Here is a 13532-nt window from a genome sequence, read left to right on the forward strand (position 1 = left end):
CACAAATATTGATAATAGCATCGGACTTTTCTTGAGATAAATAAAACTCGTCAGGGAGGGGAGGGTATATACAAAATTTTCGGTTCTTGGTTTGAGTGGCGCGAAAAAACCTTGTACAAGTTATGTAAGAGTTTATGGTTTCCACTTCAATACATATAAAGTTTGTTGATTTATTATGCCTAAACGAAAAGGAAAAGGTAAATCCCCAAGTGCTTCACAAATAAAACGTCCTAAAATCGAGGTAAGTTTGAATCAAGCGCGCGTTACAGCACAAACGTTCATTTGGAGCCAGGTAGGTCTTCCCTCTTGCACTTTAAAATATGTTAGCTTATTGTATTGAAATGTTTTGTCAAAGTATTTAGTGATTTCCAACGTATCTCAGGAGATTCTAAGGCTTCGATTTGATAAATAGAACTGAAATTTCACTAAGTAATGAGTACAAATCAAGCGATCGGTAGTATACAGGAAGCATTTGGTACATTATAAAAAGCTGGCGAATTTAAAATGATCTCAAGAAATGTATCTTAACTCACAGCTGTACATGTATCCTCTTATATTTCAGCATAAAACTGTTACAACCACAGTCTCCGAATATGAAAGAAAAAGGATTGAGAACATTCGCAAAAATAATGAACTTTTAGCTCAGCTCAACATTGCACAGGTACTTTTGTTCTGTACACCTTATGATAATAAATGTATGAAGTGTAAAACAATAAGGTTTGCCCTTTTATTTAGGCTCAATTCATCGTATGTAGATATGGTGGTAAAAACTGATCATGCTTTAGTTAGCTTTTAGTTGTACTGGATCTACCTCCCACCCCCTCCCCCCACCCCCCCCCCCCCCCTTACCCCTCCCTATTTTCTCATCAGACAACACGCTCTACACACACTTAAGTTAGCTTTCCTAACAGTGCCTCAGGGGTGAGAGCAAGCACGATACCGTATAGTGTAGTTTTCGTATGACCGTGAAAAGCTCAGTGCCGTAAGCGTGAGGTGCTGTGGCCGTGATGCTTTCTAGAATTTTAATTGGCTGTTTTTTTCATGCGCAATGTGATTGGTCTGGCATTTCCGTGACCTTGGCGTGACCGTGTCTGCACCGTGTTTATGACGTGTTCCGAGTATTTGATTGGAGGGAGAGTAAATTCTCGTGCAATGTGATTGGTCTTGCGTATCCCTAGCCTTGTCATGGCCGTTTTCATGCCGTGAATTTTTCACAGTCATACAAAAACTGCACTATGTAACAGTGCATGTGCCTGCCACCTTTTCACTATATGTATACCAGTATGCTATAAATTTGATGTGAATCTTAAGATTTGCTGTTTGCCATTTATATCTTTATTGCTCAATACAGGCTCGAGAAGATCTTTCTTCATTTTCTTTAACAAGAAAACCAACTATTAAACCAATCAGGTTTGTTAATGATCTATTTTTTTTCTTATTTCTTCGACGTGGGGTGGGGCATTTTCCTAGTTCCCCCAGACTAGCTCTTACTATATTAGCATGCCCCATTCAAAACTATACTATATATGCAGTCCTTGCATTTAGAAGATAAGTAATTCTAACATTTTTTCCAGCACCTTTTTAATATCTACATGACTTTATATCAGTATTTTTCTTTGACTTAGCATGTCAAGTCATCTTCAACTTTACATTCTATGTTTTACAACAATTTTGCAATGTGTTACATATTGACACCATCAACCATACAAACATTTTTTCTATAATTGTTATTTTTTAATTCTTTTTCTAAAAAAAATTGCAACTCTTTCTTGTAATTTGTTTTTAAAGAATGAAGGTTGAAAAAGTCAAGGAGGATCTACCTAGACGTCAGTCACTAAGAATAAGAAAGATAGAACCAGATGGTATAACAAAACTACCTGATCCTGTACCATCCATCTCTACAGTTGTTCAACAGGTACACGGACGAATAGAATACTTCCTTTTCGAGTTGTGAGTGTTCTTTTGGAAGACTGCTGAACAAGGCTTGCAGGTGGATTTGAAACAATAAATCTAATCCCAGTAGTTTAGTTCATAGTTTAACTGTACACGGCCCCCCTCCCACCATACCTACACAAACAGTCAATAGGTCAACCAACAAGTGCTACCCCCCCCCCAACACACAAACACGCAGGCAGTCAATAGGTCAACCAACAGTCCCCCCCCCCCAACACACACAGACAGTCAATAAGTCAACCAACAGTCTCCCCCCAACACACACCAACACCCTCACAGAGAGATAGTCAATAGGTCAACCAATAAGTGCCTCTCCCCCCCCCCCCCCCCACCCAACACACACAGAAATAGTCAATAGGTCAACCAACGCCCCCCCCCCACCCCCCCAACACACACAGACAGTCAATAAGTCAAAAAACTACAGTAGTGTCCCTAATAAAAGACTGCGCTTGTAACCCACATACATATTGCTCATTTTTATATGCTAAACAATAATGTAACACTATGTAATATTACATGTAGCCTAGACATCGTGGGAAACTAGAAATGAATGTAGCAAATGATGTTGAGGAAGAAGATTCAAAAGTGTTCTTAGATGAGCTTGCAGGGTTGATGAGTAAGGTTTGTAATTTATAAATTTCATCGATTCCTCAATCAACATTTCAATTTGTGCTGTAATGTTTGATTTGGAGTAGTTCAGAGGTGAAGTAAGACACAACTACGTCTTTATCAGTTCTCAGAAAGCTTTATTGATTTACCATGCTTACAACCCTGGACCTAACTAGTTCTATGTACACCCAGTACGTGTAGCATGTTTACAACCCTGGACCTAACTAGTTCTATGTACACCCAGTACGTGTAGCCATATAGCCCAATTGGGTATGAAGCAGTGAATCATTGACAGATATCTAGCAGAGATTTTGCGTGACTAGTTACAGTACTCCCATGGACCAAGTCGCCCATGTAGCTGCTATTAGTGTATCACTCAATGCTCACTCCCCGCTAGTAGCAATGCATGACAACACTAATAGGAGCTGCGTAGGAGACTCTCTCATGGAATGCAATGATCATAATATTTTAATACAATATGTCATTTCAGGACACAAAATCAATTACCAAGAAAAATATAATTATCGAAAAAACCTTTGATTCTTCAAGGTAAATAGAGTTCTTTCTCTCTAGATATCAATTAAGGTATCTGTAATTCATAATGTGTGTTTACAACATTTAGCCTGGGGTAATGCGTAGTTGGGAAAGTCATATTAATATAAAAAGAGCCTAAACTTACTGCCACCCAGTTGGCTCAGTTGGTTGAGCATCAGACTTTCATGTGGGAGGTCGTGGTTCAAGTCCCTTCTGGACCAACACTCAGGGTTCTTAAAATAACTGAGGAGAAGATACTGCCTTTGTAATAACAACTACAAATGGTTAGACCCATAACAAGCCGCAAGCCCGTTTTTTTGGCGATTAGCAGATTTGAAATCCGCATACTTGTGGTATGTAAAGATGGGCAAGGTGTTTGTGCCACAGCAGGGTATCCACATTAGAATGAAGCAGTAATTATTTAAAGATTGTATTACACATTAGAATGATTATGTTGCTCTGCTATCCTCTGCCGGTACCTCCATGGTTAACAGCCGATTTTAATGAATTCGATCGCTGTAGATCGTTACTAAATATACTGGATAGCTAATCGAATCTACACGATGCTATTCTGATCATGAAATTGATCTATGTTGTTCGAAATATGCCGTCGAATGGTCAGCGTTTGGTAATGTACACTATGACATGATTCTCGACTCAAAGTTCACATTTTCGGTCTAGCAGAAAATTCCAGGTAGATTATAGTACAGCAATGTTTCAAGAAGAACCTTTACTAATGTGTTTGATGGTATTGATCCAGGAATTTAGAGTATAGTTGATGATATATGATCGTATTTTAGGCCAAACATCTAATAATATAAATTGGCGCGAAAACTGAAGTCTAGCAAAAAAAATCGTTGTTACGTCCTATTTAGAGATGCTCTTTCTGTCGAATACGTCAAAATTATTGCTATAGAAGATCCTTCACACTCGTGCATGCCAATTTTGAATATATAGCCTTAGCTTTAATGATAAGGTGTTCTTTAAATTTGACAATGAATGCTGCATTGTTGCTGCATATGTTCCCGCGCAAATTAATGTTGTATTTCTTTAACAAATTTTTAATATAGAAAATGGAACCCTCTCTCCTTGCTTTCTCAGGCGGCTCGCCCGAAAGCAACAGAATTGCTCAGGTGGCTCGCCCGTAATTCTGTGAGAGGCTACATTTTAAATTTATAATCAATCGCAGTCTAGTTTTAATTTTTTTTGTAGTAGTTAGAAAATGGAACCCTCTCTACTTGCTTTCTCAGGCGGCTCGCCTGAAAGCAACAGAATTGCTCAGGTGGCTCGCCCGTAATTCTGTGAGAGGCTACATTTTAAGTTTATAATCTCTAATCGTAGTTATAAAACATTTTATAGTTAGAACAAAATACGAAAAGGTAAAGAGAATAACAGCACTGCTATTTGATCATGTTACGCTGCTTTGTATCGAAGTGTTAATCCAATTTACACGATACTCGGATTTGTGGTAGTAACCATAGTGACACTGGGAACATGCTGTCACAAATATTCACCAAAAAAACTGGCCTTGCGGCTTGTTATGTTATGTGGCTTGGATGACCATGTATGGTTGTCCCGTCTCCACACTACCACTACCTTAAAAGAACCACTGAGGATGTAAAGAAACCCTGGCAGTGACCACCCTCAGTGTCTGGCCTTTACTAATGATTTCTTAATGGGTTGATTGTGGGATGGGTATGGGGATCTTATGGGGTTGGAAATTGTTGCAATGTACCTTGAAGGGGACCCTGAGTTCTATCCTGCAGCGCCAGCCTGTGGGCAAAATCTCAAAATATGTTAACAAAAGTTTGATGAGTCTTTGGTAAAGATGGAGTGATGGTCAATGATAATATTTTATAATTTATCATGCAGATACAGTAAACTACTTGTCAAGGAAAATCATGTTGCTAAAGTTGTACCACAAAGGGTATACTCAATACAGTTCCATAGTATACAATCCAAAGCATTACTCTTTGTTGGTGATAAATTGGGAAGACTTGGAATATGGGATATTGTAAGTTGAGTGGTTCATTTTTAATTTTATTCTACTTATCTCATTTCTATTGATCTTTTAAAACTTTCAATTTCAAGAGGAGAGTAGGGCAGCTTGTCTCCCAATCTACCCACAGGCCATTATATTAAATACAATTTGCAATTCATTTTGGATTTATTACTCATGACCACACTTTTTCTTTATAGAATTCCAAGAAAGAAAATAATATAATTATTTATGAGCCGCACACAAAACCAATAATAAATATGGCGTTTGATCCAGAGGACCAAACTAAGCTGGTTACAGCCAGCTATGATGGAATAATAAGATGTGCAGACTTCTCTAAGGAAGTATTTGATGAGGTATTTACAGCCTGAGGGATAAAATGTGTTTACTAAACTGACAGCTTCTTAAAACAGTTAATCAAGCTTCAGATAGCACTGGTCTTGTTACTTTCCCTAAAACCAAGTGATATTGTCTGTTCATTCTTTAGGTTTTAGCTCTTGATGAAGATGATTTCTACTTTACATATTTTGGTTTTGGTACACCCAGTTGCCATACAGTTCTTGCAGCCAGTAGTGATGGACAGGTTAGGATTGTGGACTGCAGAAAGAAAGGGTAAGATATTTTGGAATGAAAATTATGGAACACTGTTCTCCCGTTTTCTCTATCAACTTGCTGATAAACTGCTTCTTAAGATCTATGCCAGTTTTATTAAAACATTAGTCTAGAATTCAGAATTTCCAAGAAGAAATATTTAAAAAAAATTTCAATATCCTGAACAACTTCTGGGCTGATCAAAGTCTGTGCACAGCTAACTCACAGATGTAATTGGAATTTAGAATGCATGACTATTGTTAGGTTTTGCAGAAGGGAGGAAAACTGGAGAATTTGGAAAGAGAATCTTAAATCAATGGAGAAACTACAGTGTATTGCTATGGCTTTGGAAAATAATACTACCTCAATCTTTTAAAATGATTCATGATAGGCTGAACCTCAACTAATATATAGTTGTTGTTATTAATTGTTTTCCAGGCACAGTTGCCCTCATTATCAGCTTCATGACAAAGCAATTAAATGTCTGGATGTTAATCCTCAGAGACCAAACATGTTTTTAACTACAACAAATAAAGGGTATGTCTATCACAACTTCGTAAAAATTGTAAAGCTGTTAAAATAAAAAATATACCAAGTTTACCAAAATTGAATGCTAAGTCCCGGTGTACTTTATCAAACCACAAAGCAATAACTCGCGGCATCGCTGATACACAGAATTAATTGAAATTTATCATGAAGATGGATTTTGTGGAAGGAGGAAAATGAGCTAATTGGTAGAAAAACAGTTGTATCAAGGGAGACCCATCTACTTACATGTGATCCATATCTTCCAGACAAATTGCAATCTGGGATATTCGAAATATCAAAGGTCCATCCTCTTATCTGAGTATCATTGAGCGCAGTCGCAGTATTTCATCAGCATTCTTCTCTCCCCAAACTGGTCAGCAGATACTAGCTACAGGCTTGGACAACTTTGTCACGTGAGTATACTTCATAGGTCGGTTGTAGTGTTTACCCAAGTTTCCTTAACAAGTGTCATTCTCTTGAGAATAATATTCTTTGTTTGCAGTTGTAACCAAACTCAGTTGTGTCTTTTCATATGGGCAACTGCTAACAAAGAAAACTGGGAAAACGTGATTACATAGGTTTATTTATTTGATTCAACAAGAAACACAGTTGATATGGTGACACTTTTTTTGTTGACAAGCAAACACAAGGCCAGTCAATCTAGAAAAAATATTTATTCAAACTGGATGCCATATTCCTAATTAATTTTTGGTGTACATTTTTAGTTTGTTAAACTGCTATTCTGTATTCCTTACAGAGTAAATGAGGTCAGTCTAACAGGTCTTATCTCACATCCACCAAGTCACATGTACAGGTAATAATGTAGTTTGGTAACTAAATAAGGAAAATATTGGAATAATCAATGTATTACTTATTTACAGGCATGATAACTTTACTGGGCGTTGGCTGGCAACATTTCACGCCAAGTGGGACCCAAAAAATGAGAAATATTTTGCCATTGGCAGCATGAAATATCCAAGACAGGTATGGGTTATATAGGATACCAAGACCTAGTATAGTACTAATGTAAGCAGTTTGCAGTACATATTCCACTGTTTCTTTCAATTGGGCATTGTGGCCTAGGGATAGGATAGTTATGTGATGCTTTTTCATGACACCATGCATCTCTTGGCTGACAATGTTCATGTGTATATTACAAAATGCAAGTGATATACCATGCAACTTCTTCTTAGCAGAGTTTTTGACACCACTATTATGTTTTCCTCTTCCTAGCTTGATGTTTTCTCTACAGAAAGAAAAGGTGGTCCGTTGATTGAACTATGGCATGAAAACTTTACCACAATCACCTCACGAATTGCCTTCCACCCTACACTCAATATCATAGCTGGAGGGAATTCCAGTGGAAAAGTGTTTGTTTGGAGTGAATAATAACCCATTTAGAGAAATTAATTCTACTATATGTAAACTGCAAGCATTTTCTCTGTCTCTGATCAGTGCCAATTCTATTATAAAGTTCCTGCATGGGGAATGGGAGTGCCCTTAAATGATGCAAGAGAAATATTAGAAACCCTGTCCATATAAACAAGGACAATGATAAAGGAAAATAGATAAATCGTTTGCATTCTAATAATACACTGTAGATAAAGGATTATGTCTTGTTTTGTTCCAAGATACAAGGGGGGCTGTAAGGGGGGAGGGAGGTAACGACAACAACAACCAGCAAGGGGCTTTATTATGTTGACTTTGCCAAAAGCCTTTAAGTACCCATAGTTCCAGTTATCGTAACAGTTTTTTTATTAATCTGATAGTCGTTTTCATTAAAAAAAGTTTACATTTCTTTGTGATTATCATTTTATTATTTCTTCAACCACTCCCTCGAAAGCAGAATGTCTTGAAAGAAGGAATGGGTAGAAGAAAGGAAATATACGTGTAATGTTACTTGAAACTACAAGAAAAGCAAATTACAAGTGTTTAGCCTTTAGTTGGATCGGGAAAACAATGAATAGTCAAAAGCAGACTTCATTGGTATTATTCGAATTATCGGTTCTTGTTTGTTTCGTCTTTCTGCTCAGCTATTACATATTTTATTAGCAAACATCAATAACTAGGATACAAATGATTTGAATTGCTTAGATATAATACTGACTATGTTGGCCTTAAGACATTTCCTGATTCCTGATTTTCTTTTTACCTTTCACTTGTAATGAAATTGGTCTCCCTGTGATTTTCCCCTTTATTATGGCCTCTCAAATAAGCGATAATATTATAGTATTTTATGGAAGAGGCAAATGTTTGAAGCCGTATACACAGAAAGTCGATGTCAATAAATGACCGAATTTTAGGTACTGTACTTAACGAAGTTTTTTTGTTGAGAGCCTTATATTTTATGGGGGGGGGGGGGGGGGGATTTTTATGAAAAAGAAAAGAAAAAGCAAGGCGCGCCCGTTCAAAAAGGTCCAGTGTCGTATGAAATGCACACGCGAGAAATGATGTCGACAGCAGCTTGAAACATGAGCTGTCAGATATTAACCACTCAGAGCTTCCGTCAAATTTTGCTTTTAAATGTGATTGGCTCAGAGCTTGGGAATCCAGTAAAGTGTTGGTTTTTAGCTGCAGATGTTCTCTGTTCTTGTCACTTTCTTTCGAATGCTGCTTGTCCAGGTAAGAAAAGTTTTGCAATAGTTTTTCTATCAAAATTTCTCCTTTTTTCTTGAAAAAATTTAGTTTTTGAGAAGTTAAATAGGCGAAGTAGTTTTCTACAGTTTTTTTGTTTTAACTTGACCTTCCGGTAAACGGGCTTTTAAAGAAAACATTAGAACAAAAACTCGTTCAAAACAAAAGCCGGTATATGAAGTACAAGTTTTTTTTTTCGTGTTAATTTGCTTTAACTATTGTTTAAAATATATATTTTTTACTCGTATGATTTTTTCAGCTTTGGTAACTCATTTTTTAGTCTCCTAACTTTTTTATATATTATGCTTTGGTTTCTAGGAAATGTTTTGAAGAGTCTTGGTTCTTGAACGTGGAAGCAATACTAATTGAAGCCCTAATTGTGCAAGACTGTGAAAACAACAATGAACAGAAACTCCACCCACAACATTCCTGTCAAAGGAAAACCTCTCAAGCCGTTTATTTCAATTCTCAAAGCCCTTCTGCAGGACGAAAGGTTTCACCGTGCGATAAAGTGGTCAGAAAACGGCAATGCTCTCGTCATTACTGATGGCGAAACTTTCAAGAAGGTTGTTCTCGACGGAAGTGAAGAAATGTTCAAGACAAGAAACTTCACAAGCTTTGTCAGGCAATTGAACCTTTATGGTTTTAAGAAAGTTCCAGTTAGTGGAAAAGGAGACCCGTCAAGGAATATGAGGTTTGAGCATCAGCATTTTCGACGCGAACATCCCGAGCTGATGCACCTTGTACAACGCAATTGCAACTCGAGAAAGAAGAAAAGGCCTGAGAATGTCGTGAACGGGAAACAACGTACTACGAAGAGGGCGTGTTCTTTCCAAGGCGGAACCTACCCAAGCAAGAGAATGAAAGTCAAGTATTTCTCTGACGAGTATGCTGGTCCTGATGAAGATAAATGTTATAGCAGTGATAGTGAAATCCATTCCACAAGTTCAAGTGGCATCTCCAGCGAGCGCTCCACACCAACAAAAGAAGTAACGTTCAACTCTTCAGATTCCATTTACGAACCAACAGAAGAAGAGGCTTTGGAACAGGATGATGTACAAGAATACATGCTAAAGAAGCTCCAAGAAGAGCAAATGGCTGTCCAGCTTCTATTGAGCCTTGAGAAACGCCGATCCTTATCTTTCATCAGCTATGCCAATTTCTACAGTGACCAGCTACGAGCAAGCACCAGTGTCCATATTATTATTCTGCCACACCCAGTTTTCACTCTCAGTATAATCATATGTAATATTAAGGAAGCTTTCAAAAAGGTGTAAGATAAATTGAATATTAAGATATCATTTTTGGCAGCAAATGAGGTTTCTCCTTCCAATTTTTGTCTTTAAAGTATTTATGAAAGCGTAAACCTTATCGACTGCAATATTCTTTTTTAAGAATGAAAATTTTCATTTTTTTCATTTCTAAAAAATGTAGAATTTGTAAGTTTTTCAAATCGATTGTAGAAAGAATTACATAGTCTTTTTATATGGAATACAATTCTAGAATGCTATGATTTTTATTTTATTTTTTAATTTTCATCATTAAGAATAACAAACCATTTTGTACTCAGCTAATTGTCTGATTGTATATGAGTTTTAACTGCAAAATTATAATTTATGATGAATGTTTTTATTATGAAATGTTTTTAAAGTTTTTTATTTATATAGTAGACAAAAAGGCTCTCAATAAAATGTGAAGACTTTGTAGAAACCGTATTGTATTTTATTTGGTATATGTATTGTGCATTTTCTCAGTTATTTTAAACAAATACAATATCTTTAATGAAAACTCAATTCTTTACCGAGTTGAAATAAACCTTTTTACTGAAATCCCAACATTCAAAATAAGAAAGACCTCCCAATTAGCTAACAAGTCTCTTCATGTGAAATAAATAAAACAGAAGAGGTTTTCATCTTTTAAATCAAATTCTGAGTTTGATGGTTAAATAGCCGTTACTCCACTTGCGATTCTCTGTGTTTTTTTCATTTTTCCTTTTTGTTGCACTGCATGTTCAAACTATATATATATCATGGTTGTTAAGCAGGGCTGTTTCCAGGGGTCTTGCCAGGCTGGTGCACAGGAAATGGGACTATGTCTGAACTAATAGCCATCTTGAGGAGTGGTATAACATTCCAAGGATTTGCAGAACCAAAAAAAAAAAGATTGATGAAATAACCAATCTAGTATTCACAGCAGCAAAAAAAATAATCCAATAAGCCTTTTCATAGTTTAAGAATCGATTCCACTGCACATGCGAATTTTATCCCAAATTTCTCACCTTTTGTTTAATTAAAAACAAAATGAAGGTTTAGGCAAAAGAAGGTAGAAATTCGGGATAAAATCGAATGCGCAGTGGAATCGATTCTTAAACTATGAATTTTTTAAGGCTTATTATGTGTGAGTGATAATTACAATGCTTCAATTTGCAGATGAGAGATATGTAAAAAACAAATAAGTTGACCAGCAGACCTTCAGGTTTTGTGGGCAGGGGGGGTGCATGACCCAATGCACCCCCCTTGGTTACGGCCATGTTGGCAGTGGCATAGCAGTAGAGCATGTGCATTTGCCGCTCACACATGGTTACTAAATTCCTGATCATGGCATGAGATGTGACTGAATAGATTTTATTAGGTCTCCCTTGATTCAAGGGTTTTGCATGTACTGTAGCAGAAAGACAAAAGCTGCAGATTTCTTTCACATAATCTTAATATAAACACAGTTCTTAGAAGTACATACAAATGTCAATATGTGTATTTTACAATAGTTGTCACTTTCCTTATTATCAATATCAAAGACTATTTCATTTGCTCTTTAACAAAGTCTTTGGTTTTTTTAATTCCTTTGCTGCTTAAATCCTTAATTGTGTCTGGCGCCTTGTCAAGTGAGGAAAACACATACTGTACTCCAGCATTCCATTTTTGTCTTACGTCTGACTTTGATGGCAACTGCTGAGAAATAATATATATGCACCCTTATTAGTATATTAGTTAGTATGAACAGATTCAATGGAATACATCTGCATTTAATGTAAAAAAAATGAGTCTTGAAGTAATTTAAAGTACAAATCCATCACACCATTGCAACCATTTATCAGTACAGTGCTTTTTCAATGTACATGCTGTAAGTCTGTGGTATGTTTCCCACTCATATGATAACCATTATTATGGGAAGTCATTTCAATGGTTACAGGATGTCTTTCTTTGTGCATGCTATTAGTCAATACCATACATTAGCCACTCATATAATACCCATTCTTATGGGAGGCCATTGCAATGTTATAGCATGTCGTACCATGAACATGCTGTAAGTCTGTATTTGGTGTTTCCCACTTGTATGATTTATTATTATTTATTTATTAGCTTTTCTCCATGAGGGCAGGGATCCACAACAGCTTTTGGCCAATTGATCTAATTCACTATGATGTAACATCAAAACAATCTTCAACAACCTATTGTTTAAACGCAAAGGATCATGGTCGTTGGACGGGGTCAAATCAACGCAAATTCACCGAAAATTGTTCTAAAACCCGTATCATTGCACAAAGAGAAGTAGAATAGCCAGCAAACACTCAGAATATTTTTTAGTACATATTAACACCTATTATATCTGAAAACCAGGCCATTTTAGATTAAACTGTTTTGCTAGTAGCAAATTTTGTTGAATTTTCTATTGGATTTGGCAATTCTATCCCCCACATAAACAAGCAGTGACGTCATAGTGAATTAGGGCAATTACAGTGGGCCCTGTAGTGGGCACCAAAGATGATTGTTCATTAGTGTCTTAAGTGGGCTAACCAGGTGGCAGTAATACGATATCTGATAAATGATAACTGTACCATTCTTATGGGAAGACATTGCAATGTTATGGCATGTTGTACAGTGTACCATACTGTAAGTCTGTATGTGATGTTTCCCACTCATATGATAACTGTACCATTCTTATGGGAAGACATTTCAATGTACGGCATGTCATACCATGTATGTGCTGTAAGTTTGTACCCAACCCATGCTCCCCACTCATACCAAAACCAGCCCTGCTGTAGTTACTATATTACTAGGAGTGTATGGGTCAACACATCATGGCAAAAACATATATAAGGACTTTGCCTTTTGTTTTTAGTCAGGAACTTTTTACAGTAAATCCAACCTCGATTAGACAAGAGATACTCTAGTTCCAGAGAGAGATTTGGCTGTGTACATGCGCGTCATCTTTAATAAATGCTGACAGCCAAGTAGTTATGTTGTTTTTGTTTTTGTTTTACAAAGGAAATAAATGAGGTTAAGTTAAAATGAGTTACTGTATTTTCTCCTCATAAAACACGACTGGAGCTGTAGGACACAAAAAAAGGTATAGAAACAATGATCCCTCGCTAGATTTGCTTAACTTTTAAAAGTTCAGTTTTAATCATGGTAGACGTCATCTGTTTCATCATCTCCTTACCTCGGGGGCATCGATAGGAAGATTAGATTGCGTCGTACTTTTAAGCTGTTTAAAAGAAGAAATGGCTCTATCCTGAGAACTGAACAAGTCCTGAGAAGCAACGCCGTAGACGATTCCTCCTGCGATCCCACATTTCACAACAAACTTGATGAAGCCCGCCATCTTGAATCTGGTTTGTCCACAGGTAGACCAAATAAAATAAGATTCCTGTACAAATTTGTTTAAGGGAGGGGTGGTAGAGGAT

At 36.7% G+C, this 13532-nt stretch overlaps 3 protein-coding genes across 4 annotated transcripts; 2 read left to right on the forward strand and 1 right to left on the reverse strand.

Annotated features, from left to right (window-relative positions):
• Positions 1-91: 91 nt before the first annotated feature.
• LOC116302900 (WD repeat-containing protein 76) lies at positions 92-8525 on the forward strand. The gene is made up of 14 exons (XM_031712309.2): positions 92-241; positions 563-661; positions 1352-1410; positions 1789-1915; positions 2476-2574; positions 3053-3111; positions 4969-5110; positions 5296-5451; positions 5583-5707; positions 6125-6223; positions 6481-6627; positions 6972-7028; positions 7096-7198; positions 7448-8525. Exons 1-14 carry the CDS (start codon positions 176-178, stop codon positions 7601-7603), a joined length of 1494 nt encoding a protein of 497 aa, XP_031568169.2. The 5' UTR covers positions 92-175; the 3' UTR covers positions 7604-8525.
• A 724-nt stretch (positions 8526-9249) lies between these two features.
• LOC116302888 (uncharacterized) lies at positions 9250-10125 on the forward strand. Its single transcript, XM_031712285.2, has one exon. The coding sequence runs from the start codon at positions 9250-9252 to the stop codon at positions 10123-10125; it is 876 nt and encodes a 291-aa protein (XP_031568145.2).
• Positions 10126-11451: 1326 nt separating this feature from the next.
• LOC116302887 (MICOS complex subunit MIC13-like) lies at positions 11452-13464 on the reverse strand. Of its 2 annotated transcripts, none has more exons than XM_031712284.2 (2): positions 13289-13464; positions 11452-11793 (listed from the first exon to the last, which is right to left on the reverse strand). In XM_031712284.2, the coding sequence occupies exons 1-2, from the start codon at positions 13448-13450 to the stop codon at positions 11644-11646; spliced, it is 312 nt and encodes a 103-aa protein (XP_031568144.1). In that variant the 5' UTR covers positions 13451-13464; the 3' UTR covers positions 11452-11643. The 2 variants fall into 2 exon arrangements, with proteins under 2 accessions (XP_031568144.1, XP_031568143.1); XM_031712283.2 differs by having other exon boundaries at positions 11452-11796.
• Positions 13465-13532: the final 68 nt, after the last annotated feature.

Source organism: Actinia tenebrosa, unplaced genomic scaffold (assembly GCF_029948245.1).
Source record: "Actinia tenebrosa isolate PJP-AT-01 unplaced genomic scaffold, QUT_ActTen_1.0 PGA_scaffold7__59_contigs__length_16204524, whole genome shotgun sequence".
In the NCBI taxonomy this organism is placed as follows: Eukaryota; Metazoa; Cnidaria; class Anthozoa; order Actiniaria; family Actiniidae; genus Actinia; species Actinia tenebrosa.

What these genes read in the sequence shown, in the direction of transcription:
- LOC116302888 (XM_031712285.2), top strand. Translation starts at nt 9,250, where the DNA reads ATGAACAGAAACTCCACCCACAACATTCCTGTCAAAGGAAAACCTCTC.
- LOC116302900 (XM_031712309.2), top strand. Translation starts at nt 176, where the DNA reads ATGCCTAAACGAAAAGGAAAAGGTAAATCCCCAAGTGCTTCACAAATA. An exon ending in CTAAGGAAGTATTTGATGAG is followed by an intron (nt 5,452 to 5,582) that starts GTATTTACAGCC and finishes TTCATTCTTTAG; the next exon opens with GTTTTAGCTCTTGATGAAGA. An exon ending in TTAACTACAACAAATAAAGG is followed by an intron (nt 6,224 to 6,480) that starts GTATGTCTATCA and finishes CATATCTTCCAG; the next exon opens with ACAAATTGCAATCTGGGATA.
- LOC116302887 (XM_031712283.2), bottom strand. Translation starts at nt 13,450, where the DNA reads ATGGCGGGCTTCATCAAGTTTGTTGTGAAATGTGGGATCGCAGGAGGA. An exon ending in TTCCTATCGATGCCCCCGAG is followed by an intron (nt 11,797 to 13,288) that starts GTAAGGAGATGA and finishes ATTATTTCTCAG; the next exon opens with CAGTTGCCATCAAAGTCAGA.